This window comes from Coloeus monedula (assembly GCF_965178545.1).
Source record: "Coloeus monedula genome assembly, chromosome: 16".
NCBI classification, from domain to species: Eukaryota; Metazoa; Chordata; class Aves; order Passeriformes; family Corvidae; genus Coloeus; species Coloeus monedula.
The window spans coordinates 16,585,624-16,613,355 of record NC_138796.1 but is presented as its reverse complement, the minus strand read 5'-3'; the positions used below and the strand labels follow the sequence as shown (position 1 = coordinate 16,613,355).

The following is a 27,732-nucleotide window of genomic DNA, read 5'->3' as shown; positions in this document are numbered from 1 at the left end:
CCCCAGGGAATGGTCAGAGCTGCAAGGCTGCCAGAGCTCCAGGAGCCTTTGGACAATGCTCTCAGGCACAGGGTGGGATTGTTGGGGTGTCTGTGCAGGGCCAGGAGTTGGACTGGATGATCTGTGTGAGTCACTTCCATCTGAGCATATTCTATGATTCTGTCTTCACTAGGATTTCTGTCATCGTGCATCCTGAAATGCAAGAAAATTATTTGAAAATAGCTTCATAAAGTTGGAATAGTATGCTGTGAAAATCAGAAGCTCTTAATTTGTTTTAAGTAAAATAACATGGATGATTTCCATGTTTTGATCACATAAAGGATCTAGGTGCTTTCTATAATGAAGGCCTATTTTTAGGGCAAGTAGCTTTCATACCAAGGAGCTAAGGCTTTGGGTTTTTAAAAATAATTGGGAAGGTACAGGATAGAATCAGAGAATATCTCCACTTGGAAAGGACATTTAGACAGATGATAAGGTCAATGTCCTGTGTAATTTAAAAATATCATTTGAAAACAGACCAGTTCTATGTCTTTTCCAGTGACACTTAGGAGAGGTAGTGAGCCTTTTTTATTTCCAATCTCATGTGTTCCAAACTAAGAATTGAGTTTGCAAGTAGGTTATCAGGATACAGGCTGGAATATCTAGAACGAGGTGGAAGGAAGGTCAGCAGCTTTAGAAAGCTGCAAGCTTTTCCTCCAGCTTATAAATTGTGCAGGTGGTTTTAGTCGGGATCCTTGGAAATTGGTGACATATAAAGCTGATGGAAGAGTGAGAGGAGGAACCAACAACTTCATATGATCCTGTGATTTTCAGAGGTAATGAGCAAGCATTTTACAAGCTGCAAGGGTCCTCTTGGGACAGGAGTACAGCAGTGTCACAGTTGCACAGCTAAGTGGCATTCTTTAAGCTGCAAGACATATTGCACTTAATAAGCAGTTTTGGATGGTATAACTATTGCCATCTTACTGCTGAAAAGAAGTTAGAATGTTGAATCTTAGGGAAAAAAGAAGGAAATGTTACCTTGGAAGGCCTCGGCTGCATCTTGTGTGGTTTCTAGTTAGAATTGGAAAGAATAAGTGACCACTGCTACCAGTTTTTCACTTCTAGGAGAAGGACAAGACTTCATTGAAAACAATAAATAAAAAAAGAGCAAATTCGAATACCGCTTTATTGTTGTCTATCTTAGTAAAATAAAATGAGATTGAACTTGATATTGAAAATTGTTGCTGGGTTTTTTCATGTAGTGCTTCCATGGAAGGTTCCCAAATACAATTTGGTTTCATAAGCACTAGCATAACAACAACAACAATAATCACCTTAGCATTCCAACTGTGGCTTCTGCCTTCTTTAGCAGACACCTGTCTTTCAAAACCGAGACAGTAGTGTAAGTCAGTTTGTTGGAATTCTTTCCAGTTACCAGGGGTTTGTTGCTCCTGAGCTGGCACTGCAGGGTGTGAGTTATGTCAGCACCTGTGCCAGGCTCGAGGGCTGGCCTGTGTTGGCCACTGTTGAGTTAATTAGCTAACCAGACTTCCTTTCTTTAACATCTATGATTAGTCTAGTTACTAGATTCTTTTTCTAAAAGCAAATTCTTGAATGTCTGCTCTGAAAGAGGAGGAAAGCTCCAGAAATTCAGAAATTCTGCCCTTAGTCTTACTGCATCCTGTGACTTCACGTGTCTGGTCATATACTTGTGCTCATCTACATCAGTGTTATATGCACTTACTGAGGGATGCATATGCTCTACTGTCTTTTATTTCAATTGCTAAATGATAAGATATCAGACTACTTGCAAGATAAAACATGGAAAGGACATTATCAAAACAAATATTTACATCTGCTACTTGCAGAAGAAAACCAAGACTGTTTCCTTAATTGCTCTGGCAGTGCAATCTAACAAAAAATGGATAGGACCAATAAGCTTTTTTTAGATAATTTGATTTTAAGTAAGCAAATAATATAGTATTAAAGATAACTTTGATTCCCTGTGGCTTAGTTTTAAGTGGGAGTAATTGTATGTGTCAACTAAACGAAAGGAAGGGTGTTGCTCTGTCAACAAAACGTTTATTTTTATGTGCTATGAGTAGCTGGAGTCTGGATTCTCATCTGTGTGCAAAGGGTAATGAATTAACTTGTCTTTTTCTAGCACGGTGTCTTGTTTCTGTGGAAAATGGACCATCGAGGCAGAGTCCAGGGTCCTGCCCTGGTTAAGCAGGAGTATGGGAAATGCTTGTGTCACTGTGTCTTTCGGCCACCCCCTCCGGGCGAGTGAGTATTGGCCCCGGCAGAGCTCTGCTAGACCAGGTCTTTGTCTTGTTCCACAGAAAGAAAATCCTACCCACAGACGAACTATTTTTAAATATATAAAAAACCATTTTTCTCCTAACTGCCCTTTATTTCCAAGCTCTTTTTCCACTCTGGTAGCTGGCTCTGTGTCCTGTGTGCAGCAACAGATCTTCCTCTTGTCCACATCTTCTGTCTGTTGCTGTTGTCTCTTCTGTCTTAGTTCTTCTAATTAGTGATATTGCTGGTTGTGGAAAGCGGTAAACACACTGGAAACACAATTATATTATTGTCAAAAACAATTACATTAAAAGTCAGTTCTTAAACATTGTTATTTCTTTCCACTCCAATCAAGAAATAGGAAGCAGCTGTAATAAAAAAGAAGAGTTTTCCTTGTCTGGGCTTCTCTGTTTCACATCTCTGTAAAAATAGTGATGCGTATGGAAAAAAAAGGTGAAACAATGCAAATGAATGCTAATATTAAAATTTTGTTTGATATCTTTTTGAGTTTGCCCAGTGTAGGAAATATTTTTATTCTCTTTATACAATATGCTTTATTAACTACTCCTCCATTCTTTGAGACTGAAACTACTCTTATGAAAAGAATTGGGGATGAAGTATCTCTCTTTGCAGGGACTTTGTGCAACTGGCAAAAGCGGCTGTGAGTGGTGATGAGAAAGCCTTGGATATGTTTAACTGGAAGAAAGCTGGAATGGGACCACATCTGAATACAGCAGTCCAGGAAGGACTCTCCTTCTTTATCACTATGACAGATGGTAAGAGCAAAACCGCTTTTCCATTTGGCTGGGAAGTTGTTTCCTTAGAGCTTCAAAATAGCTCAGTTCATGGTAGTCTTGTTTTCATATATCCTACATCTGGGGTATATTCATATATCCATCACATTCATATATTCAATGGGGTAGAGTATTCATAGGAGTTGTAGAATGTTTAGTAAGAAATGAATAAAATTATTGTAATCTTACCATCTTCTGGGTGGTCTTGTTCACAAGGACGCCAGAGGTGCTGGGTTAGTCAGGTTCCTGAAGAAGTGAATATGAGGAAAACAATCTCTAACACACAAGTGTAGATAAAATCAGCTTTTGTGCAAAGCTTCAAAATAATGCATATGTTTTGGGTTCTTTTTTCTATAAATAGGCAAATTCTGCTAAAACATACCTCTTAAAATAAATTCTGAATTTGCTTTTCACTTTTTTCTCATGCTTTGAAATGATGCTTCAGTCTTACAGAGCAAAAAAAGTCTGAGAATCTGTTTTGTTAGTTTTCTCTCTGTTTCTTCTCTGCATTTTCCTTTTCCTTGACTTTTACTCTTCCCTGTCTTTTCCTATCCCTTTAATCTTCTGGGTACTAGTTTGCTCTAAGCTAATTTTCTTCCCACCCCAGTTCTTCGCATGATGCCATCTCTGTAACTTGCTCTCTCTGAACTGGAGCCAGAATGTGTGTGAGAAGTTGCATAATGGGTTTTTCTGGCAGGTACTCCTCTTGATTCAAGTGTTAACTGCTCTGAAAACATTTCAGTTATGCTGGTTCTGCAGTTCAGTTATAATTTGACTTAGTGTTTTACCAAAACTGACGCCCCTTGTTTGCAGCAGTACAGCACCGGCACAGCTTGCAGGAGTGGCATGGGCCAGCTGTGTGGTTGGTTTGCAGAGCAGTAGACTATACCTTCTTTTGATGTGTGAATTACAAGCCTCTTTACTAGAAAGGAACCATTTAAATGGAAAATGGACACAGGGCGCTTCGTAAAGGTAAAAGGAGAGAAGCTCTGCGAAGCTGTGCCCGTTCCATCCTCACCTTCAATGTCACTGTTGTGGTGGTGCAGAGCCCCATCTAGGGACAGGCTCTGTGTCCTGCGGGTGCTGTCTTTGGTTTGGGCCTCCTTGTTAAACTTCTCAAATTTCCATCAAATGACACGGTCTGTTCCCTGTGAGCAGCCTCATTGCTTAGGTTGGTTTGGGCATATATATTTCCGACTCAGTTCTTTATCTAGTTAGTGATCTGCTGTAACTCCCAAACGTCCTGAGAAGGACTTGGGGCTGCTGGTGAGTGGGAGTTGGACATGCCCCAGCTGTGTGCACTGGCACCCAGAAACCCTGCTGTGTGCTGGGCCGATCCCACAGTACGGGCAGCAGAGGAGGGGGGGATTCTGCCCCTCTGCCCCACTCAGGTGAGACCCCACCTGCAGAGCTGCCTCCAGCTCTTGGGTTCTCAACACAGGAATGACATGGAGCTGTTGGAATGAGTCCAGAGAAGGCCATGGAAATGCCCCAAGGGCTGGAGCCCCTCTGCTCTGGAGCCAGGCTGGGAGAGCTGGGGGTGCTCACCTGGAGAGGAGAAGGCTCCAGGGAGACCTCAGAGCCCCTTGCAGGGCCTAAAGGGGCTCCAGGAGAGCTGCAGAGGGACTGGGGACAAGGCATGGAGGGACAGGATAAGGGGGAATGGCTTCCCAGTGCCAGAGGGCAGGGCTGGATGGGATATTGGGCAGGAATTGTTCCCTGGGAGGGTGGGGAGGCCCTGGCACAGGGTGCCCAGAGCAGCTGTGGCCTATCCTGGAAGTGTCCAAGGCCAGGCTGGACAGGGTTTGGAGTAACCTGGGATAGGGGAAGGTGTCCCTGCCCTGGCAAGAGGGTTAGAAAGAGATTAGTTTTAAAAGTGCCTTAAAACCCAAACTGTTCTGTGATTTAACAAGATGAAGATATCTATGCAGTGTTTTATTTCAGGGAGAAAATAAAGCAGTGGGGCAGGACTTGGATTTTTTTTTTATATAGCTGGAATGTAGGGGATGGTAATATATTTGCTAGAGTTTTGGAAATTTAAACATTCTTTTAGATCATATCTTTTGGGTACAACGTTTTAGTGCGAATCCTTAGTGTTCATTCTTACACACTTGTGTTTTCTGCTTAAGCTTTTGGGGTAAGATGCTATTTAATTTCATAGTTTTTTTGATTTGCAGTGGTGTAAAATGTCACCCTTCTATAATACTGTGATTTGCTAAGAAATTATGTGGATATGGCTTGAGATCTGTCAGATTTTGATGACATTGGTTTGGGTGATTTTTGTAATACCCCTTGCAAGCAACTGTACTGCTTGTAGGGGGGTTTCACTGCCTAAGCCTGTGCATGCAATGGGCCAAGGCCATTGTATGAGGTTCAGTAAGGCAAAATGCCACATGCTGCACTTGTGTGACAACAACCCCATGAAGTGCTCCAGACATGGGTGAGAGTGGCTGGAAAGTACGCAGCAGGAAAGGCCCCGGGGGTGCTGGTGACAGCAGCTGAACCTGAGCCAGGTGTACCCAGGTGGGCAAGAAGGTCAATGGCACCTGGCTTGGATCAGCCATAGTGTGGCCACAGGCCCAGGGCAGTGACCATCTCCTGTGCTGGGCACTGCTGAGGCACCTCCAGTCCTGGGGTCAGTTCTGGGGTTCTCACAGCAAGACAGACACTGAGGGGCTGGAGCGTGCCCAGAGAAGGGAATAGAGCTGGGGAAGGATCTGAAGCACAAGTCTGATAAGGAGCAGCTGAGGAAGCTGGGGGCCTTGGAGCAAAGGATGCTCAGGGGGCACCTTCTGGCTCTCCACAACTCCCTGACAGGAGGGGGCTGCGGATAGGGCTCTGCTCCCAGGGAATGAGGACAGGACAAGAGGAAATAGCCTCAGGTTGTGACAGAGGAGACCAGACTGGACATCAGGAGGAATTTTGTCAGAGGAAAGGTTTAAACGTTGGAATGGGCTGCCCAGGGCAGTGGTGGAGTCACCATCACAGGAAGTATTCAAAAACTACTAGATGTGGCACTTCATGATATGGTTTAGTGGGTGTGGTGGTACTTGATCAAAGGTTGGACTTGATGATTTTGGAGGTCTTTTCCAACCTTCATGATTCTGTGATTCTATGATACATAGAGTAGTACAACTTAATGAAACGATAGTGGCTTTTAAAATCTTGATATGTGCATTAGTTGCTGTTGTCGGTGTTCTTAGAAAAACACTGTCCCATTTGCCAGTAAAATTATGGATTCAATCTGAATTTGGTGTGTGGTGCAGTGTTTCCTAAACAGTGAAGAACTTCAGGTCCACAGTTTTCTGCTGTAAAACTAAACTCTGCTGTAAATTGAACCAATTATTAGCTGCCATTCTTCTTTCACAGATTTTTTTCTAAGGCTGAAGATTTCAGAAGCTATCATTCATACAGAAAGTTTACTTGCAGTTTAAAATTATTTAAATTATTCCCCTTTGGATTTTCTAAATGGGGAAAAATACACTTTGGTTTATTGCTTTGGTCAGCTATTGTAGTCTCTATCCTGAGGCAAACTAGAAAATGAAAGAATCTTTGTTTTTACCTTTTCAGCACTTGAGGAATGTTTTATTAAGGTAGAAAGCATCAACTTTGACTTTTGTAGCTAAAAGCTGTTGACTAAAATCTGCACCTTGTTTATTTATGCTACAGGTTCTGTGCACTATGTGAATGAGAAAGGGAAGACAAAGCACATATTGTCCACAGACAGTGTGGTTCGAAAGCTCCTGTTGCTAGAGGAAAGAGATGTTTTACTTGTAATAACAGAGAATCTGCAGTTGTCCTTACATGCAGTTTCTCCCAACGGAGAGGCAGAAGAGCTTATGAAGGTAAGAGTCATACTACAGGGTAAAGTTGCAATATTTATTCCTTATAAGTATTTCTTGGTTTTTTTTGATTATCACAATGTTGATTTCAAATGAATCAACTCTCATTTTTTTTCTCAGATAATACCTTGATGAAGAAGCAAAAATAGCTCATCTAAAAGTGGAATAGAGTGATGAGTTACTGAACTTGGAAAGATGGTTTTCATCTTGTCTTCCTGTTTTTTCATAATTTTTTTTCAGTTTGACTCTATCTTAATCCTTTTACACTTAATTTCAGTTTCTTAGTGAATTAGAGAAAAATTGGAAATTCCGGTTGTTCTGGTTGCAGAGGGGGCGGAGCTTAGCAGTGTGTAGATGCGGCTGAGTTGTTATTCTATGCCACCTATATCATCACTGGTTTTGGGGAGAAAATGTGCACACCCCAAAAGTGGGAACCATTCTGCCTTGCTCTCTCTCATGGGAAGGTTGTCGGCATCAGCCCTGCGGATTCTGTCTTCCACCTCTGCCATCCACCCTCTTCCATTTTCTCTGAGATGCAGCTGTGGACTTGGTGCTGAAAGGAAAGCAGCAGAACACAGAACTGACATGTGCTGAATGGCAGCACCAGCAGGGAGGCTCCCAGTCCAGCCAAAGGGAGCCCAGCCTAGCCCAGTCCAGCCAAGCCCATTCCAGCCAAGCCAAGCCAAGCCAAGCCAAGCCAAGCCAAGCCAAGCCAAGCCAAAACAAGTGCAGCAGAATTGCAGTGAAGTGGCAGCAACCTGCAGGATCAACCCCCAGTACGGTGGAACGCTAGAAGCAACGGTGCAGGCACTTGTGTGGAACTGAGCCCAGCAGAGCTGCAGTGCGACCCGTCTTGGATGACCTGGCTTTTGGGGGGTCTGTTTGCCATTGTTTTTTGTTGTCTTGGCCTGAGGGGGCAGGAGGAAGCCTCTTGCCATACTGCCTTTGTTTGCGACGGTGCGCGGGAACCTGGGGAAGTCACATGGGTGCAACCTATGGGGAGCATCCACCATTTTGGTGTTGTCTCAGCAGCTACATAAAACTAATTTTTTGTGGGTAAAACACCTTCTGTTTTAGGATATTTTTAAAAATTCATATTGCTGTTGTTACTGTGTGTTTCTTATTCCATTGCCTTTTGCTTTCAGTAAATTATCTCAGCCCATAGTCTCTGCTTGTGTCTCTCCCTTCCAGAAGGGGCAGGAGAAGGGCCATGGCTTATTTGGAGTTTAATTTTTTGCTAGTGTTAAACCACCACATTTAATTGGTGCCCAAGGTAAGGCTCAAAAGGCTTGAGATAACTTTGATCTAACCATTTGTGTTTTAGGTAGAGAACTCCCTGGTTCCAGTGTTGCTTGGTCTGTTCATGTGGGTGTGATACCTAACCCTGTATATACTCCCTCATATGCGCTCTGTATCCACCACGGTGATCTCTTTCAAAGCAGGGAGAAGGATCAAGATTGCTGTACTCTGTGATATCAGTTTATGACGTGTTAATATCAAAGGCAATGGAAGTCATTTGTGATGTGTATTCAGTGTTGTTCTGTCCTGGCCTTGCCTGCTACCTCTGAGGATTCATTAATAATCATACCCAGCCTGTGGGGGAAAGGGGAAAGGATGATTTTTCCCAGCCTTTTATCCTCTTCTCCTCCTTCAGGTCTGTTACAACAGCTTTTGAGAATTTTGAATTCTCTTTGGATGTTAAGGGAAGCATGCCCTCATTGATGTGGCTATGTCTCCTCTGTACAGTCTACACCATGTTAAGATTCAGGACAGAGATTTCTTGGGAAGTTGTCCAGAGACGTGTCCCGGGATGGACAGTCATTAGTGGTGTGGCATGTGGGAGAAAATGGGCAGATTTTGAAAGAGTATTCTACTCCTGGTTTGGAAGTTCATCCCTGAACAACTATCAGGGCCCTGATAAAAATGGCAGGATGTTTGAAAGAAAATTGCTGTGGCAGTTGTGTGAAGTTATGAAATGTGCTGGACCCTGGCTACTATTTATTGGACACTGCTTGTTTATATACAGCACCCTCAGAGGGAGGAGGAGGAAAGCAGAGCAACAGGCACCATGGCCATTCAAACTGCAGCTGAACCACAAGAACAACCTGTGCTAGGAGCAGTTGCCCGTATTCGGAAGAAGAAATCCAAGACCAAATCAGTTCATGTAGTGAGTAATGAAGAGGAAGCTGAGCCCTCACAACAGGAGGAAGAGGCAGGGTCAGAGATAATCACCTGATCCCTATCCCTGAGTGAGCTGTGAGACGTGGAGAGATTTCAGCCTCCAGTCAGGTGAGGCTCCAGTGACCCAGCTGCTCTGATGCTGGGCTATCATGGCCTATTATATGAAATTAGATGGTAGTGACACTTTGCAACTGGGATCCATGTCCTGGGATGCAAGTATTGACCAGGGGATCGGGAAAAGACCAGAAATTCTCAGCCTCTGGATGCAACTCCTGTCAAATGTGAGGGAAAGGTTTCCTTGGAAAGATGACCTTTTAGTGCACTGAGACAAGTGGAACACCATGGAGCAAGGTATCTGGTACCTGAGAGAATTAGCTGTGATGGAGATAATATTTTCAAATAACAAGCAATTCCCTACTAATCCAGACGACATCCAGTGTATGCAAAACATACGGCAGAAATTCCTACAGAGTGTGGTGGTGTCATATGTCAACTCATTGGGAGTGATGCCATGGAAGGAAGGAGAACAAAACATGGACAATTTGGTTACCCAACCCCAGATAGATGAAGAAACTATCCCCACCCCGCTACGGGCCTGTGTCTCCTCACTGGAAAGACTGACAGAGGATCTCCAGAAATTAGAAGAGGAAATTAAAGAGGAAAAGCTCACACCCTGCCCTATGCTATTACAAAATGCTGCTTGTGGGTAGACCCCAAACCTTCATTTTCCTAAGATGTTTTTTTTTTCTTTTTATCCAAGACAGAAAAAGACTGGACACTTGTGTATTACAGGAGTGTCCACTTCTTATTGATCATTACTTACGTTTGACTAGAAGTAAGATTTGGTATTTCACATTTTAAAGCAATCTTTATTAAATTCTAGGAGAAGATCTAGTGCAAGAGTAAAATACTGCTCCTTATCTACTTAATTAACCCATTACAAGGTTTCTTTTATTAAATTTATACATTGCAGTCTTGATGCATTTTGTGGTGATCACTGTCTGATTTATCTGAATTCACTGTCTGAATATGTTTGTCTGAATTGACAGAAAGGTCTAGTTATTTTTATATTTTTACTTTTTAGCCAAATGATGCAGTTCAGATGCTTACTGTCCTTCAGCATGTTCCTCCCACCTTCTGTAAATTGATTTATTTGCTTATGGTTAACAGGTGAAGTTGAGTGGGAAGACTGGTCATTCTGCAGACATGATTTTAATAGACCACAGCCTGGTTGTTACAGCACTAGGTGAGACAGTCATCAGGTAAGAATGAAAGTTGTTCTGGCTGCCCCTGAGAATGGCCAGCTAAAAGTTATGGTCTGCAATGAACTGAATATTTTGCTGAAATATTGGTTGGGGGTTTTTTTGCCAATAATTAAAAACTCCCAATATTTCCTAATTTTGTTTGTCAGAATAAGTAGAGAAATGAAATGGAAAATTGTTTTCTCAAGGACAGAAACTAATTTGGTATGACATGCTTTCTTTCTAGGTATTTTATTTTGTCAGGCAGTGCTACCCAAATATGTTCCTTCCTTGAGTGCTGTTACTGATTTCTTCTGAAAATAAATCCATTTGGGGGTTTTGCATGAATACAGCCCCTTTGCTGTTCTTGCTAATGTTACTTTCTGATCCTTGGGATACTTATAGCATCAGCAACCAGAAAAAAAGTGCTTACTTTTCAGGACATTTCTGTTACTGTAATATAAGACAAGTATTTCAATTACTTCTGTCCCTAGGCCTTTAAAGTATGTTGCTTTGCCATGCTGTTACGTAACTGTGTTCTGTAGTTTTACCTTTTTGCAATCTTTTCTTCCTTGTCTTTACTATGACCTGCTCTACCTGTTTCCTCTAACCTTTTGGGAGGGTGGGAGTGTTCCATTAATATCAGTAGCTCCCTTTATTGAACCTCTGTCTGCTACTATCAGACAGAATCTTTTGTTAATTTTGTAAGAATGCAATAAAGACCAAGTATCGAGAAGAAATAATTTCATGGCAATATTTAGCTCTAGGAGATAAACCTGGAATCCAAAGGACTACTGGCTAACCAAGGAATAGTCTTAAAATAGAGGAGGAAGCATAATTAGAGATGAAGAAAATTGCAACTAGCTCTCACCTTTTTCTTTTTTTCTTAAAGCTGCGCTTGCTTCTGACTTCTTTCTTCATAGGAGAATATCCCTAAATATGCTCCAGATTAAAAAGTCAAAGGAAAAGGAAGGAGGTTGTTAAGAAGTTCACACTACAGAGACAGCTGCCGACAATTTAATCTTAAAAATTAAATTATCTAGGTATTATGGAAATAGTAAATTAATGCCATGTACAGCGTCCTATTGACTGTGTTTGGCAAGACACCTGGAAAGAAAAGCATTGTTAACACTCTTGTTTTGTGTGCCTTAGGTTCTGGGATTTGGATCGAGATGAGAACTATGTGCTCTCCCTAGATGTGCAATTTGGCTTTGAGGGGGGAGAATGTATTAACTGTGTGTCTTACTGCAGTGCTAAAGGTGAGAAATAACCTGGCGGCTGTGATCTCTGCTCCTACCCCTTTCCAAACCTCAGCCTTCCATGCCCTATAATCATTTCAGTATGTTTGTCTTGTGACTGAGGATCTCGGTGGTAGTATGCGATGTAGAAGATTTTAGTTTGGATCAGAAATGTGCCTTTAAAGGTGCAGGGAGATCATTAGATATTCAACTACACTTGGACTCACTGTGGAGTTGTCTCATGGCACACGAGCTGGATTCCCTTTGATACAAGTACCCCTGGAGTTCCCGTAACGCACTGCAACGTGTTTTGGGCATTCAGTCTACAAGCCTGCACTACAGCTAATGCAAAATAGAACTTAGCAGCATGTATCGTGTGGATGCCAGGTCCTTACAGCAGATCCTTTCTACAGAGCTACTCCTGGGCACCACCTTGTTTGCCAGCATAGGCACAGCTGATGTCTGCTGGAATGGTTTTCAGTGGTGGGTTGCCCAAGGTGACTACAAAACCAGCTATTTAAAAATAAACACAAGCCATAGGAGGAACAGCTGAGGTCACTTGGTTTGTTCATCCTGGAGGAGACTGAGGGGACCGTCCATTGGGCAGCTTCCTCACAAGGGGCAGATCTGATCTCTGGTTTCTGTGAACAGTGGCAGGACCCGAGGGAACAGCCATAGCTGTGTCCAGCCAGGGGAGGGTTAGACTGGATATTGGGAAAAGGTTCTTCCCCCAGAGGGTGGTTGGGCACTGAACAGGATCCCCAGGGAAGTGGGGACGACCCCAAGGCTGCCAGAGATGAAGGAGTGTTTGGACAACACTCTCAGGCACATGTTGGGATTCCTGGGACTGTCCTGTGCAGGGCCCGGAGCTGGACTGGATGACCCTTGGGGTCTCTTCCAGCTCAGGATATTCAATAGTTCTGTATTCTAAGAAAAGATTAAAATGAAGTAATTATCTGATACATTTAAAAAATAACTTCATCTGGTAGCTTAGAAGATGCACCTTGCCACATGGAACTTCCCCCATTGTTTCTCCAGAAAAGTTCTCCAGTACAGGACTAGGATGCTGGTTTGCAGTCAGGCAAGAAATGCTGCTGCTGGAAGGCGTCTTCTTTGTACCCAGGAACCAGAGTTCGCTGCCTGCTACACTGTCTGATGTGCATTTGTTTTTCTGAAGTCCAAGATGAAATGCCTGAAATGTTTGTGAATGGCAGGTCTCTTGGCAGCTGGAACTAGCAAAGGGAGAGTAGCAATGTGGAACAAAGCAACAGGATCTGATCAGAGCACATGGGCTTTGGAGGGCAAGAAGTGGAAGTTCCAGGCATCTACAGAACTTGAAGGAAATGTCACTCAGATAAAGGTAAGGAAGAGCCTCCGTGAATGTTAGTGGGACTTCACAAACCTTACGTGAACAGACCGTCTTTGTGAAACAGATGAACACGATCTCTATCATTTAGATATGTATTCCAGCAGAGGCTGGTCCTCCTTCAGAAGTAGGAGGAAAACCCCTGAGAATCCAGTAGCTGTAAAAATTGAAATGGGCAGAAATACTCCCTGTTTGTAGCTAGTCTCTCCATCATAAGGCTCATTGGCAAACCCTTTGGATTTAGCTTCCTGGAATTATTTTCTGGAAGAAAAAGATTATCAGGAATGTCAATTTTACATACATTTACTAATATAGAAAGAAAATCTGACTAAATGAATGATTTTATTCATTAATAATTTTTTTTCTATTTGTTACTTTCTCAATGTAAAGTTTAATCTCACTGGTAGCTGTAAAACTAAAAAGGTGTATTTACAACCAAATACTCTTTGGTGAGAGGTGCCATCTAGAAGGGAATGTTATATATTTTAACATATTGTCTGTTAAGTGTCAGGATGCAGCATTTTTATTTATTTGGAATATTTTCATTTGTCACAATGAGGTTAAACATTGTCATTCTACACCTAATAGCATTTTGATATACACAGAAGAGAAATGCTGAGTGTAACAATCATAAATTTAAATTTTAAAAGTTTTATATTAATGAACAGCTTCTTTTTTTGCCACCAGCATTCTGCTAAAAGGCAAAGCTTGTGCTTAAGGTTCTCCAGCATCTTTGGTTGTTGGGTTTTATACCGTATTACTAAGTGTTTTCAATTTTTGAGTGTTTCTGTTATACTTTACATCATTCTGTTGCTGTGCTTCATACGTGAGAACAATCCCCATTATTTTTTATAAGGAAAGAAAATCAAATATATCTGGTGACTTTCAAGAGAAAGTAATTTTATATTTGCTGTTTTATATTTTTATATATATATTTTTTTTTTTTTTTTATTTTATATAATTTTATATTCTGTTTTCTCATAAGTGTGGAAAGTATTTAAAAAGCAATGGCATTTGCTTGCTCTGTGTTGATATAGAGTAAGGGTCTGTAACACCATCCTACTTAAAAAGTTAAAACAGAAGTGCTGTGAAAATGGAGAATCCAAGTGTTTTATTAACAAGCTTCGGTAACAAAAGGTCCAGGATATAGGAAATAATGTGTGCTGTAAGTATCTCATACATCTACTAATAAATTGAGGGAAGGGAAGATATATAGGGGATATAGTCAGCTTTACTATTCAAGCCTTTTCCACATAACAGGATATGGAGCACTGTCCAGAAATAGTGCATTGTTCCCAGTGTTTGGGAGCATAAACAAAAGCATTGTCCAATAATCATCAGCAATCATGATTTATCTCATCAAGATGTCTTTATTATGGACATTTTACCTAGATTATAATTATATCTATATATCTATCTATAGCTATAATTATAAACTAGATTATTTTAAATCCTGCACTCCAAAAAAAATTTTTTAAAATATATAAAAAATTTTTACATGTGAAATCTTCTGGTAATCCTGTAAAAGCCTTTTCTTATTTTCCCATGAAAAAGTCAGAACTTAACGTGTTTACCAGGGTGAGGACAGAGGGCAGCAATGACTTCATTTGATTCCATGCAAACCTTATCTTTATTCAACCTGATCTGATGGCTTCGAAAGAGCTGGGGTGGGAAATGCTTTCTAGCTCAGTTCCACAGTATAGTATCCCCTTAATTGTAGCCAAGGGTCCTTAAACAGAAAAACAAACAAAAAACCCCTGGACAAAATAGCTTGTTTCTGAAATCATTCTCTGTGTGTAGAAAAGGGCAACAGAGCTGAGGGGAAGAGTCTGAAGCACAAGTCTGATGACAAGAAGCTGAGGGAGCTGGGAGGGGCCCACCCTGGAGAAAAGGAGGCTCAGGGGGAACCTTCCCACTCTCCACAACTCCCTGACAGGAGGGTGCAGCTGGGAGGAAGTCAGGCTCTGCTCCCAGGGAACAAGGGACAGGAGGAGAGGAAATGGGCTCAAGCTGTGCCAGGGGAGGTTCAGATTGGATATTAGGTGTCAGAAACGAAGCCCGCTCCTCTTGTGAGGTTTTAAAATTTTATTAGGGGACAAAATCGACAAAGTCAACAAAGCAAAAATCAATCCTTTTACCTGTAAGCTTTCTAGGGTCTGTGCAATAGTAGTGATATACTTTTTAACACTTGCTTCTCCTTCTTCTTAGGTAGCTGTTTCGTGTTTGGTAGTCAGAAAAGGCAATCTGAACATCATTTCATAAGGAAATACCCCCAAGTCTGATCTAGGTTGTGTTCGGATCCTTAATAATGCCAAAGGCAGACACTTTACCCATGACATCTTTGTTTCAATCATCAATTTAGTTAAGGTCTCTTTTAGAGTTTGTTTCATTCTCTCTATCCTACCCGAACTCTGAGGGTGCCATGGGGTATGCAACTTCCATTGTATTCTTAGAGCCTGAGTTATTTGCTGTATTACTTTAGATGTAGTGTGTTCCCGTGTCTGAGTCGATCTTGTTGACCATCCCATACCTAGGGATGATATGTTCCAAGAGGATTTTTGACACTGTGTAAGCTGTAGCTCTAACAGCTGGGATAGCCTCCACCCAATGAGTCAAGCAATCTACTATTACTAATAAAAATTTCCATGTCTGCACTTGAGGAAGTTCTGTAAAATCCACTTGGATGCTTTGGAATGGCCACGTAGCCAATTCACAGCCCCCTGGTGTTGTTTTTCTCATAACTTTCTTATTTACTTTTTGGCAAGTTATACACCTTTCAGTTACTTGTTTTGCCAATCCAAAGATCCCAATGCACCCATCATTCCTTAAAAAGTGATCACACAAGGCCTAAGTACCCCAATGAGTCTTCTGATGTATATCTTCTAATATCTTCCTAGTAAGGGCTTATTAAGTAACTGTCTCCCATTGGGGAGTTTCCATTTTCCCTGTTGGTCCCGCTCTCCCCCTATCTTTCTTAACTCTTTTTCTTCTGCTTCAGTAAATTTTGGAATTTCCAATTCTTCCTCACTTTGAGGCAGAATCAACATAACCTTTTCGCTTCCATTTTCTGCTGCATCTCTAGCTTCTTGGTCAGCCAAATTATTCCCTCTTATTTCTGAGGTCATTCCTTTTTGGTGTCCCTTGATACGTACTACAGCTATTTCCTCGGGCAATTCTAATTTTAAGACCTCTAAAATGAGTCCCTCGTGAATCAACTCTTTTCCTTTTGAATTAAGTAATCTTCTTTCTTCCCAAATTTTCCCAAAAGTGTGCACTACCCCAAACGCATATTTTGAATCAGGTTCCTTTCCTGGGTGCTAAATACTCCAGTGCTCTCTTTAGAGTATATAATTCACAAGATTGAGCAAACCAATTTGAGGTAATTTCCCTTTTTCAATGGTTTGCATACTTTCCCCATCAACCAAAGCATATCCTGACATTCTTTTTCCTTGTAAGCATCTAGATGAACCATCAACATATGTTCTCTTTCCTTCTGGGAGGGCCTGTTCCGCTAAATCCTCCCGAACTTTAGTTTGGTACTGTATAACTTCTAAACAATTATGGGTTAAATTGCTCTTTGGTTTCTGTCCTGGGTTGCAGTGTATTCTATTACCATCTTCATGAGCTGTTGAAACCAGGTGGGGCAGTGTTTCCTTGCCTCCTTGCTCCCGACCATCTTCTGTTAATGAGCCCATCAACGCCTGGCCTCATGACTCATCATCCCATTGTGAGATGCTCCACCCAGAGGGAGGAACCAAACATTCCATCCTGGATATAATCTGAGATTCCCAACACCACAGACACCCTTTCCACTGGATTTCCAGAGGACAGGAGCTACATAGCCACCACTGGACCTTCCGAGGAAGAGCAGCCCCTTCTACAGGATCACTGCTTCGACAGAACCACATCCACCTCTTCAGGAGGACTGCAGCCCCCATCTTATCGGACTGCTGCCGCCACGCTGACTAACAGGGTGTCAGGTTGTGTCCTGACTCTGTCACTTTGAACCAGTGTTTTCTTGTATTTTTTTTTCCTTTTTTTAAATTTCCCCATTAAATTGTTATTCTGACTTGGTGCCTCCCACTGGTTTGTTTTCGAACTAGTACATATTTTGGTGCCCAAGGTGGGGCTTGCTCTGAGAGAAAGTCAGAATTACAGTTTTGTATTAACAGAAACCTATTCACCAGGTGCTCAGCTTGTCTATATGGGTACACTGTATCATGCTCTATATTTCTCCTCACCTGGGGAACTGCCTGCCTGTTGTATTGCTCCTGTTAAAACCAGGGAATGGTATGAGAATTGCTTTATTGGTTTATTATGCCTATAGCATAATAACCTGCGAGGCAATGAATTCCATTCGGAATATATACTCAATTTTGTTTGGCTGTCCTAGTCTGGGCTCCTATGTCTGGGATCTCCTCAACAATCGCACCCAGCCCCTGGTGGGAAGAGTAGAGTGGTTTCTTCCAGCCTTTCAGGCCAGGCACAGCAGTTTTTGAAAATATTGCATTCCCTCTGGATGTTTAGGATGGTATAATCTTTTTGTCAGTTCTATTCTCTTTTTGAAGTTACTAAGCATTGTGTACACCATGCTTAGAAACAAAACACTACCTGCTGTGGTACAAGGTCTGCTTGAGGAGGAGGGAAAAAGGAGCAAAGAAACAAACACCATGACTGTCACAAAGAAGGAAGGAACAAAAAGCAAAGCAACAGCGTCCATGTCTGCTCAGACTGTCACAGAGGAGAAGGAAACCGAAAGCACCATCAGTGTCTCCATACAAACTGTCACTGAACCAGAACAGCCTAAACTGGCACCAGTTGCCCCCGTGCAGAAGAAGAAATCAAAAAGCAAATCAGTCTGCATACTGACCGACGAGGATGCAGCAGGACCTTCACACCCTGCAGAAGAGGCAGAGCCAGAGATCATCACTCGGTCGCTATCCCTGGGTGAGCTGCGTGACCTGCGGAGGGAATTCACCCGCCAGACGAACGAGTCCATCCTGACCTGGCTGCTCCACATTTGGGACGCTGCAGCCAATGACACCATTCTGGACGGAAGTGAGGCCAGGCAGCTGGGATCTCTGTCCCAGGATGTGGTCATTGACCAGGGGATCGGGAGAACCCAAGAAACCCTCAGCCTCTGGCGGCGACTGCTTACAAGTGTAAGGGACAGGTATCTTTGTAAAGAAGACCTCCAGGTGCACCAAGGAAAATGGAGCACAATGGAACAAGGTATCCGGTGCCTGAGGGAATTGGCTGTGCTGGAGATCATTTTCTCAGAAGACGAGAGATTTCCTAAGAGCCCAGATGGTGTCCAGTGCACGTCACAGATGTGGTTGAGGTTTGCACACCTTGGACCAGAGATGTACTCCTGTTACCTGGCAACGCTGCAATGGAGGGAAGGCGAGGACAGGGTGGGCGTCTTGGTGAACAAGCTGAGGATTTATGAGGACACCGTCACAGCCCCATTTCGCACCCATGTCTCATCCGTGGAAACAAGGCTGGCTGAGCAAGTCCAGAGCTTGATTGAAGAGGGCCATCAGAAACTGAAAAAGGAACTTAAGGAAGAGATTTACCCGATCTCGCCAGAACCAACAAGAGTCTCTGCCATTAGGAGTCGGCATCCCCCAACCAGCTAGAGAGGATACACCCCACGAGGTAATCTCTATTTTTTCCTTCAGGAATATGGAGAAGACATGAGTAAGTGGGATGGAAAACCCACCTCCTCCTTAGCAGCCAGGGTATGTGAACTAAAAGGAGGGACAACTACCACAAGAAGCTCACCTAGAGTCAACACTGCTCCAGTCTCTCACATACAGAACTCTAGACAGTATAGGAATGATAATATGACCGATTCTCTTGAAGGGACCTCAGGAGCATATTCACCAGAGGGGAGCAATGTGTACCATGACCAGGAATAGAGGGGCCCTGCCTCTAGCCAGGTAGAGGAAAGGTAGAATCTGGTCTTTTGGACTGTGTGGATCCGATGGCCTGGCACATCTGACCCACAGAAATACATGGCTTTGGTTGACACCGGCACTCAATGTACTCTGATGCCATCAAGGTATGTGGGAGCAGAACCCATTTCTATTTCTGGGGTGACAGGAGGATCCCAGCAGCTGACTGTACTGGAAGCTGAAGTGAGTTTAACTGGGAATGAGTGGCAGAAACACCCCATCGTGACTGGCCCGGAGGCCCCGTGCATTCTCGGCATAGACTATCTCAGAAATGGGTATTTCAAGGACCCAAAAGGACATCGTTGGGCTTTTGGGATAGCTGCTGTGGAGACAGAAGATATCAGACAACTGAGTACATTGCCTGGCCTCTCAGATGACCCCTCTGCTGTGGGACTGCTGAGAGTTGCAGAACAACAGGTGCCAATCGCCACAGCAACAGTGCACCGTCGGCAATACCGCACCAACAGAGACTCTGTGGTTCCCATCCATGAGATGATTCATGAGCTGGAGAGCCAAGGGGTGGTCAGCAAGGCCCATTCACCTTTCAACAGCCCTATATGGCCAGTGCGTAAGTCCAGTGGAGAATGGAGGCTGACGGTGGATTACCGTGGCCTGAATGAGGTCACGCTATTACCGCAGGCCTGGGCTCTAGGGAATATCACCATGTCCCGCAGCCATAGGGAGGAGGAGGAGAGAAGATCCAGCAGGCAGGAATTGTGCAGAGAGATTGATTTATTTAATTATTTTACAAACTCTTTTATAGACTTTTTTTCTTCGTAGTCTAATTGGGCAAAGGATCAGCCCCTGCCTTGGGGTGATTGGCTAAAATCCTAAAAACATTCATTGTCAAAATACTTTTCGACTATACCATAAACAAGACTTTTCAAGGTTGCAGGTGGCTTGGTTGTTTACATACTCTGCTACCTCTTCTGTGAGAGAGAAAAGTCTCTCACGGACTTAGAAAATAGCAAGGAAATCCTCGCTAGCAGCATTTTTGTATCTACATCACGCCACCAATGAGTGCTGCAGTGCCAGACATGTTGGAGCTCCAGTACAGGCTGGAGTCCAAAGCAGCAAAGTGGTATGCAACCATTGATATTGCCAATGCCTTCTTCTCCATTGTTTTGGCAGCAGAATGCAGGCCTCAGTTTGCTTTTACCTGGAGGGGCGTGCAGTACACCTGGAACTGACTGCCCCAGGGGTGGAAGCACAGTCCCACCATCTGCCATGGACTGATCCAGGCTGCACTGGAAAAGGGTGAGGCTCCAGAACATCTGCAATACATGGACAACATCATTGTGTGGGGGAACACTGCAAAGGAAGTCTTTGAGAAAGGAGAAAAGATCATCCAGATTCTCCTGGAAGCTGGCTTTGCCATCAAAAGGAGCAAAGTCAAGGGACCTGCCTGAGAGATCCAGTTCCTGGGAGTAAAGTGGCAAGATGGACGACGTCAGATTCCCACCGAGGTCATTAATAAGATCACTGCGATGTCTCCACCGACCCACAAGAAGGAAACACAAGCTTTCCTAGGCGCCATAGGTTTCTGGAGGATGCACATTCCGGAGTACAGCCAGATCGTGAGCCCTCTCTACCTGGTTACCCACAAGAAGAACGATTTCCACTGGGGCCCTGAACAGCAGCAAGCCTTTGCCCAGATCAAGCAGGAAATCGCTCACGCCGTAGCTCTTGGCCCAGTCAGAACAGGACCAGATGTGAAGAACGTGCTCTACTCTGCAGCCGGGAACAATGGTCTGTCCTGGAGCCTCTGGCAGAAGGTGCCTGGTGAGACTCGTGGCCGACCACTGGGATTCTGGAGCCGAAGCTACAGAGGGTCTGAAGCCAACTACACTCCCACAGAGAAGGAAATCTTGGCAGCCTATGAAGGAGTCCAAGCTGCCTCAGGTAATCGGCACTGAAGCACAGCTGCTTCTGGCACCCTGACTACCGGTGCTGGGTTGGATGTTCAAGGGAAAGGTTCCTTCCACGCATCACACCACCGACACCACATGGAGTAAATGGATCGCCCTCATCACACAGTGTGCCTGTATTGGAAACCCGAATCACCCTGGGATTTGGAAATTATAACAAACTGGCCTGAAGGTGAGACTTTTGGATTATCTTCTGGAAAAGAGGAAGAGCAAGTGACTCGTGCTGAGGAAGCCCCACCATATAATGAGCTACCGGAGACTGAAGGACGTTATGCCCTCTTCACTGATGGTTCCTGCTAAATTATTGGCGCTAACCGAAAGTGGAAAGCTGCAGTATGGAGCCCCACACGACGAGTTGCACAAGCTACCAAGGGACAAGGTGGATCGAGTCAGGTTGCAGAGCTTAAAGCCGTCCAGCTGGCTTTGGATATTGCTGAACGAGAGAAGTGGCCGAGGCTCTATCTCTACACCGACTCGTGGATGGCAGCTCATGCTGTGTGGGGATGGCTGGTTTGCTGGAGAAAGGCCAACGGGCAGTGCAGAGGGAAACCCATCTGGGCCGCTGAGATTTGGCAGGACATCGCCGCCCGAGTAGAGAAGCTGACTGTGAAGGTTCGACACGTGGATGCGCACGTACCCAAGAGTCAGGCTAATGAAGAACATCACAACAACGAGCAGGTGGACCAAGCTGCCAAGGTGAAAGTATCTCAGGTGGATCTGGACTGGCAGCACAAGGGAGAATTATTCCTATCTCGTTGGGCCCATGATGCCTCTGGTCATCAGGGGAGAGATGCAACATACCGATGGGCCCGTGACCGAGGGGTGGACCTTTCCATGGACAGCATCTCACAGGTCATCCACAGTTGTGAGACCTGTGCTGCAGTCAAACAGGCCAAGCGGGTGAAGCCTCTGTGGTACGGTGGACGATGGTCAAAGTACAGGTATGGGGAAGCCTGGCAAGTTGACTACATCGCCCTTCCCTGAACCATCTGTAATATTTCTTCTAAAGCTTGCCCAAATAAATTTGGAGACTCAGTAAACCCCTGTGGCAGTTTTGTCCATCTTAATTGTTGTTTTGGTCCAGTGCCTGGATACTCCCATTGAAAAGACAAAAATATTTCGACTATCCTCTGCTAACAGACAAGCCCAAAATGCATCTTTAAGATCCACAACACTAAATCACTGATGCTGAGGTGGGACTTTACTTAAAAGTGCATAGGGGTTTGGTACCACTGGGTAGCAAGTCCGGGTTCTTTTGTTAACTTCCATTAAGTCCTGAACTAATCTATAAGTCCCATCTGGCTTCTTTATTGGGAGAATATGGCTATTTTGGGGAGACATACAAGGTTCCAGTGTCCCATCTTTTATCTGTTCTTCTATTACCAGCTTTAAGCCTTCTCTTCCTTCTAAGGATATAGGGTACTGACGCACACGTATAGGACATTCTTCTTTTTCAGTCGTTACCCTTATGGGATCAATATCCAGTCCTCCCCTATTTCCTTCTCCAGCCCAAACTTCTTTTGTTAATTCTTCCTTCATCTTCTTGGTGGAGTTTTAGCACTTTGTCTGTCATTTTCCCTTCCTCGGGTATAACCACTATTCCTAATTGTACCTGCAAGTCTCTCCTCAATAAGTTACAGCCTGCTCCTAGGATCTGTAAAACATCTCCCATCCCTATTTTAGTTTCCTCTTCAATTACCACATTCTTGATCACAGGAGCCTTAAAACCCTCCCCCTTTGTCCCCATTACTCTGATAGTGTCATTACTTACATTACACCCCCTTGGAACAGTAAAGATACTGCCCCAGTATCAACTAAAAATTCTAATACCTCCTCCTGAGGGCCTATTTTCAATGTTATCAAGGGCTTCAAATTATATTTATCCCCCAGGAGGTAGAGCCCCTGACACCCTAGTCCCATATTTCCCCCGTTGCATTTCTTTAAACACCTTCAGGTCCCTAGTTTGCTTTGGGCATTCCCTCTTAAAGTGTTCTACTTTTCCACAATGAAAACACGCACTGCTTGGTACACCTCTGCTCTGCTGTGGTTCGGTTCTCGATGCCTTGCTCCCATTGGTGATCCCTTCTTCCCTCTTCCCCTGTTTCCCGGGGCATGATATCTAGGGCATGGTATCAATACTGAAGGGGCTCGTAGGTTTGGATGGGTTAACCCCTTGCATTGTAGCCACATAATTTTTGCCTTACTTTTTACTGTTTCTTCATCTCTCTGCATGTAAGCCCTCTGTGCTTCTCCTAACAGCTCATTTAATCCTCTATCCTGCCAATCATCTAACTTTTCTAATTTTCTCCTGATATCTGGCCAAGCATATGTGACAAAGTTAACTTTTAATAACGCTTGACCAGCTGGACTGTCAGGGTCTATTCTGGAATATTGCTGTATATTTTTCCAAAGCCTTTCTAGCCATTCTGTAGGGGTTTCTTCTTTCCCCTGCTGTCAAAGGCTTTGCTTACATTCTGCTTCTGAGGAGCGGCTTCTTTGTTCCTCTAACTATTAGAGTATGATAATCACCCATATTCTGCCTGCCTACCACATCATTTTGATTCCAGTTGGGAGAGGCTATATGCATCTTCTGACCTCCTGGTGGACCCTGTTGGCTTTCTCTCTCCCAAATTCTCATCCCAGCTGTCCTGATCATCTGCCTCTCTTCTTGTGAGAATAAAATACCCATTATGGACAGACTTTCTACCAAGGTATAAATACTGGGTCCCAAAAAGTGGTCAAATTGTTCCAAGAGACTTATGGGGTCCTCTAATAAACCTTTAATTTCTTTTTTAAAAATCCTGGAAGTTAAAGGGGCATTGACAAACCCTGTTCCCCCGTGGGCCCCTCCCAAGGGTACTTCTCTGAGGGGAAATAAACTGGCTCCCTCGCTATAGTTTCTCAGCTCTCCCGAATCTTCCTCCCCTTCTAACATCATTATCTTAGGTGTTGATTTTTTCTTTTGTCAGGGGGTGGTCATTGGGGAATCCATTATGGATTGCTTTTTATCTTTCATTGAACTCCCCCTTGTATTCTGGGAGGGCCCTTCATTTGTCGGGGGAGGGGCTGTCAGGACTGGATAAGGGGGAGGTAATACCTCTAGTGGTTCCCACCTCTTTTCCTCCTTGTCTTCATCCTTTTTAATGTCAGCCACCTTGAAAGTGCTTACCCCCATAGGCCAAATTTCCAGCATGAGGTGTACTCACTGTCTTCTATATTAAAAGGTTCTTTAGCATTTACATAGATATTTAGAGCTTGACAAATCCACCCTTCAAATGACCCATACCTTGGGCAGTATAAATGATCTGGTCTAATTTCTTCCTTTACCCATTCAGTCATCCAATATTGGATCATTTTCACTTTATCTTTCCCCTTTGTGCATGGGTTATGTTCCCAGTTAGCTAACTTAATCCCCAGTGGACTGTCTGGGGGAATATCAGCCATCACCTTCTTGGTCCCTTTTTTCCTGGGAACTAACTTACTTATCCATTGTCCCATAATGTTTCCCCAGGGGTTCTCTCACTCAATTTGTCCTTTCGCTTTGTCTCTTCGCCAGCCAATTCCCTCGCAGGAGATTGGAAACGTGATTAGAAAGACTCCACTCTTGCTTCACAGATCCGGGCTACCCAGTCCATGTCTCACGCACACACCAGTCAAACCCCCGTAATCCCTCCCAACCGAACAGTCCATTTTCTTGTCTGGGTCTTCATGCGCATAAATTACAGGCAACCATGGTTTTTCCTGGGAGCTCCTTCCTGTGCTTTGTGGGTCCCTTCTTGTCAACGGGATGTTAACCTGCAATCACTGATAGCACCAGAAGAAGCCGAACAAACCGCTGAAATCAGCAGGGTGCACCTTTCACTCGGAATCCCCTAGGACCATGGAGACAAGGTGTTCATGTGGATGAGTCCCCAGTTGCGACAAACGAAGCCCATTCCTCTTGTAAGGTTTTAAAATTTTATTAGGGGACAAAGTCAACAAAGCAAAAACCAACAGTGCTGGGCGCATGTCTCACACGAGGCTTCAGGATTTTTTACCCCAGGTATTGCATCAACTACATACACATTCATAACTCAGAATACATAATCATAGCTTTTCGGAAATTTTTTAACATTTTCTTAAAACTGATTAACATGTTCCCTTCCCCGTCCCACCTTTTTAGAGCATGTGCAGTTTAACTTGAGGGTTCAGCAAATACTGGCTTCCCATTACACTTGCTCGCTAAATGCTATCCAGTCAGGCTAGTGGGTTCCCCCCCACTCCCACTACTCCAAACTAAACACAACCATGTCTGCATAGGAACACGAACTTTTAACTTTTGCAAAAGCCAGCACATCAACATACATTTATCACATTAGGGAAAATACCTTCCCGGAAAATGTGGTCAGACACTGGAATGGGCTGCCCAGGGCAGTGGTAGAGTCGCCATCCTGGGAAGTGTTCAAAAGTTGTGCAGATGTGGCAGCTGGGGATGTGGTTTAGTGGTGAACGTAGTGGTGGTGCTGGGTTAACAACTGGACTTGATGATCTTTGAGGTATTTTCCAAACTTTGTGTTTTTATGATTCTATGGTTCTATAACTTTCATAGAATAAATTGAAAAAGAGTTAGCTGGAACATGGAGATTCTTCCAGGAGAAATAGAGAAGTGTGCATTTGGACCCCTATATTTATTAATGTATTTAGCTTGCTTTGCTAGGGGATTTGAGCTATATTAACTGAAAGGGCTGTCAAGGCTGCTAAAAGGATATGGTAATGTCCTGCTTCTGTCCAGGACAGGGTTAATTTTTGCAGGAGCTGGGAGAGGGTATGGCCAGGTTGCATGTGAATCACTCACCTCTATCTTGTATGCTTTTGTCATTAATATTGCTACTGTTACTTTTCTTGTCTCATTGCTGTTTCCAGTAAATTGTTCTTATCTCAACACGTGATCTTTACCTTTTGTGCTTCCAATTCTTCTCCCCCCACCACAGCAGGGAGGGGGGAGTGAGCGAGTGGGTGTAGTGTTGGTGTGAACATTAAATTGGAGAGTACCATTCTTACCACAACAGGTAATCAAATAGAAACTGTTCATGCACCTTGCTTTCACACTTTGCAGAGTTACTGTTTAGCGGGGGGGGGGGGAAGGTTCCGAGTGCAGGGGAGCCAGCCAGAGTAACGACACGAGCACCAATACAATTTGAGCATCATTCTCTGCTTTATTGTTTACTTACACCAACTTATATCTACTTTACAAAGATTCACACCCTATTCTCACAGGATAGTCTCTAAGCAGCGGGGGAGCCAACCGGTGTGTAACTTTGCCAAGGATTTTCAAGGCTGCCTGCTGCCAGGTGTCTTTTAAGCCTGTCTGCAGCCTGAGGCCCCTTCAGGGGTTCTTCCCTAGCAGCCCTGGGTTGCCCAGACTGTCTTGGGGTATCATATGCCCCTGTTCCACAAGGAATCCCTCTACACATCCCCCGTTTTCTTTTTGGGCAACCCAGGCCTGGTCAATGGTCTTTCGCAGTCCCGCTTTAATGCAAGAAGAAATACACCCAAATACTATTAAGCCTAATATAACTACAAATAGCAATTGGCAGCCTTCTACTACCAAGGTACGCAGCCATCCGGTGATACCCAGACCCTTAAGCCAATCTCCAATAGGGTCGTCTGTCTCCCAAAGGTTGTGCAGACCCCTCTGGAGGTCAGAGAGGTGCTTGTGAATTGAGACAGAGTGGTCAGAAAGATTCATACAGCAGGAACTCTTCACAGCCGTGGCCGTGGGCTAATAATAGAAAATCAATGGCTGCCCTATTTTGTAATAGTGCATGCCTAACACTAGCAACATCTGCGCTTAGCTCGTCAAGCATCTGCAAAGTTATGTTTAGCTCATCCCTCGCCCAGCAAGCAAGTTTATGTAAAATTGCGTGAGCCCTGGCTGCTGAAGCACCAGGTAAAAACATAGATGCTCACCAAATTATACCACGACTCCAAAAGACGGGCTCTTCATTTCTCTTACATTTGAGCTCATGGATTGAACGCCGCACCCTGGTTTTAGTGCGGTGGGTGATATTTAAGAGTTGATGCAGGCTTGGATGGAACAGGGTGAGTTTTCCCTAAGTAGCACGGTCCCCCATGTGGGCCGGCGGGAACCCCATTCCATGTGCAGTCCCTGCATATTAAGAACGTACCACTGAGGAGGTGCTTCAGGGCTTGACCCATGAGGTTGATTTGGTGGTAAATTGCTTCGGACTCGTAGTTTCTCAGAAACCAGTCTGCAAGAGGGTCAACAGTGGCCCAAAGGGGCTTATTAATGTTTAATTGACTGATAGTGGGAGGCTCGAATGTCATGTAACCATCCCCAGTTTGGTTTTTGGAACCCAGTAGATCTAACTCTTCTGGTGTCCCCATGGTGACATTGATGTTTTTCAAGAATGCACCTTGCCAGCAGGCACGCTGCTGCACAGGCTTCAGTCCGATCAGCCCTGAACACTTGCCATGGTTTGTGGCATTCCCCTATCAGGGAGCTGTTGTTTAGCATCCCTCAGAAGTCTTGTGGGTTAAAATATGGTGCGAAATGGGTCCCCTGGCGTGGCTAGGCTCAGACACATGGAGTCTTGCCCCGTTAATTCAGCTAGGGTGACCCACATGTTTTGTCTCTTTTGGATTGCTGTCAACATTGCGTGGGACCCGGTTAGGATGTTTATGAGAAGCCAACCTCTCAGAATGTTTGCGGGCCCAGCGCTTCTTTGTCGCTTCCCAGCGCTCGGGGGCCACCACATGCTGCCACGGGATACGAACCTGTGTGCTACTCTCTCACCCTAACACTGCCACACTCCGTACTGCCTTCACTCGGTCTAAATGGGCGGACAGCCGATCGAAGACAGTCAAAAAAATTCCTCACTCTACCTCTGTGTCTGGTGCTA

General features: G+C 44.1%; 1 protein-coding gene across 1 annotated transcript in view; it reads left to right on the top strand.

Annotated features, from left to right (window-relative positions):
- IFT140 (intraflagellar transport 140) overlaps positions 1-27,732 on the top strand; it is a gene marked incomplete at both ends in the record, with an annotated part of 98,860 nt that overhangs the window by 2,817 nt on the left and 68,311 nt on the right. Inside the window, 6 exons of the mRNA XM_082292436.1 lie at positions 2,147-2,268; positions 2,917-3,059; positions 6,747-6,922; positions 10,271-10,362; positions 11,494-11,600; positions 12,794-12,939. Of these exons, the coding sequence (XP_082148562.1) occupies positions 2,147-2,268; positions 2,917-3,059; positions 6,747-6,922; positions 10,271-10,362; positions 11,494-11,600; positions 12,794-12,939 (786 nt within the window). The remainder of the gene's footprint in view (positions 1-2,146; positions 2,269-2,916; positions 3,060-6,746; positions 6,923-10,270; positions 10,363-11,493; positions 11,601-12,793; positions 12,940-27,732) is intronic.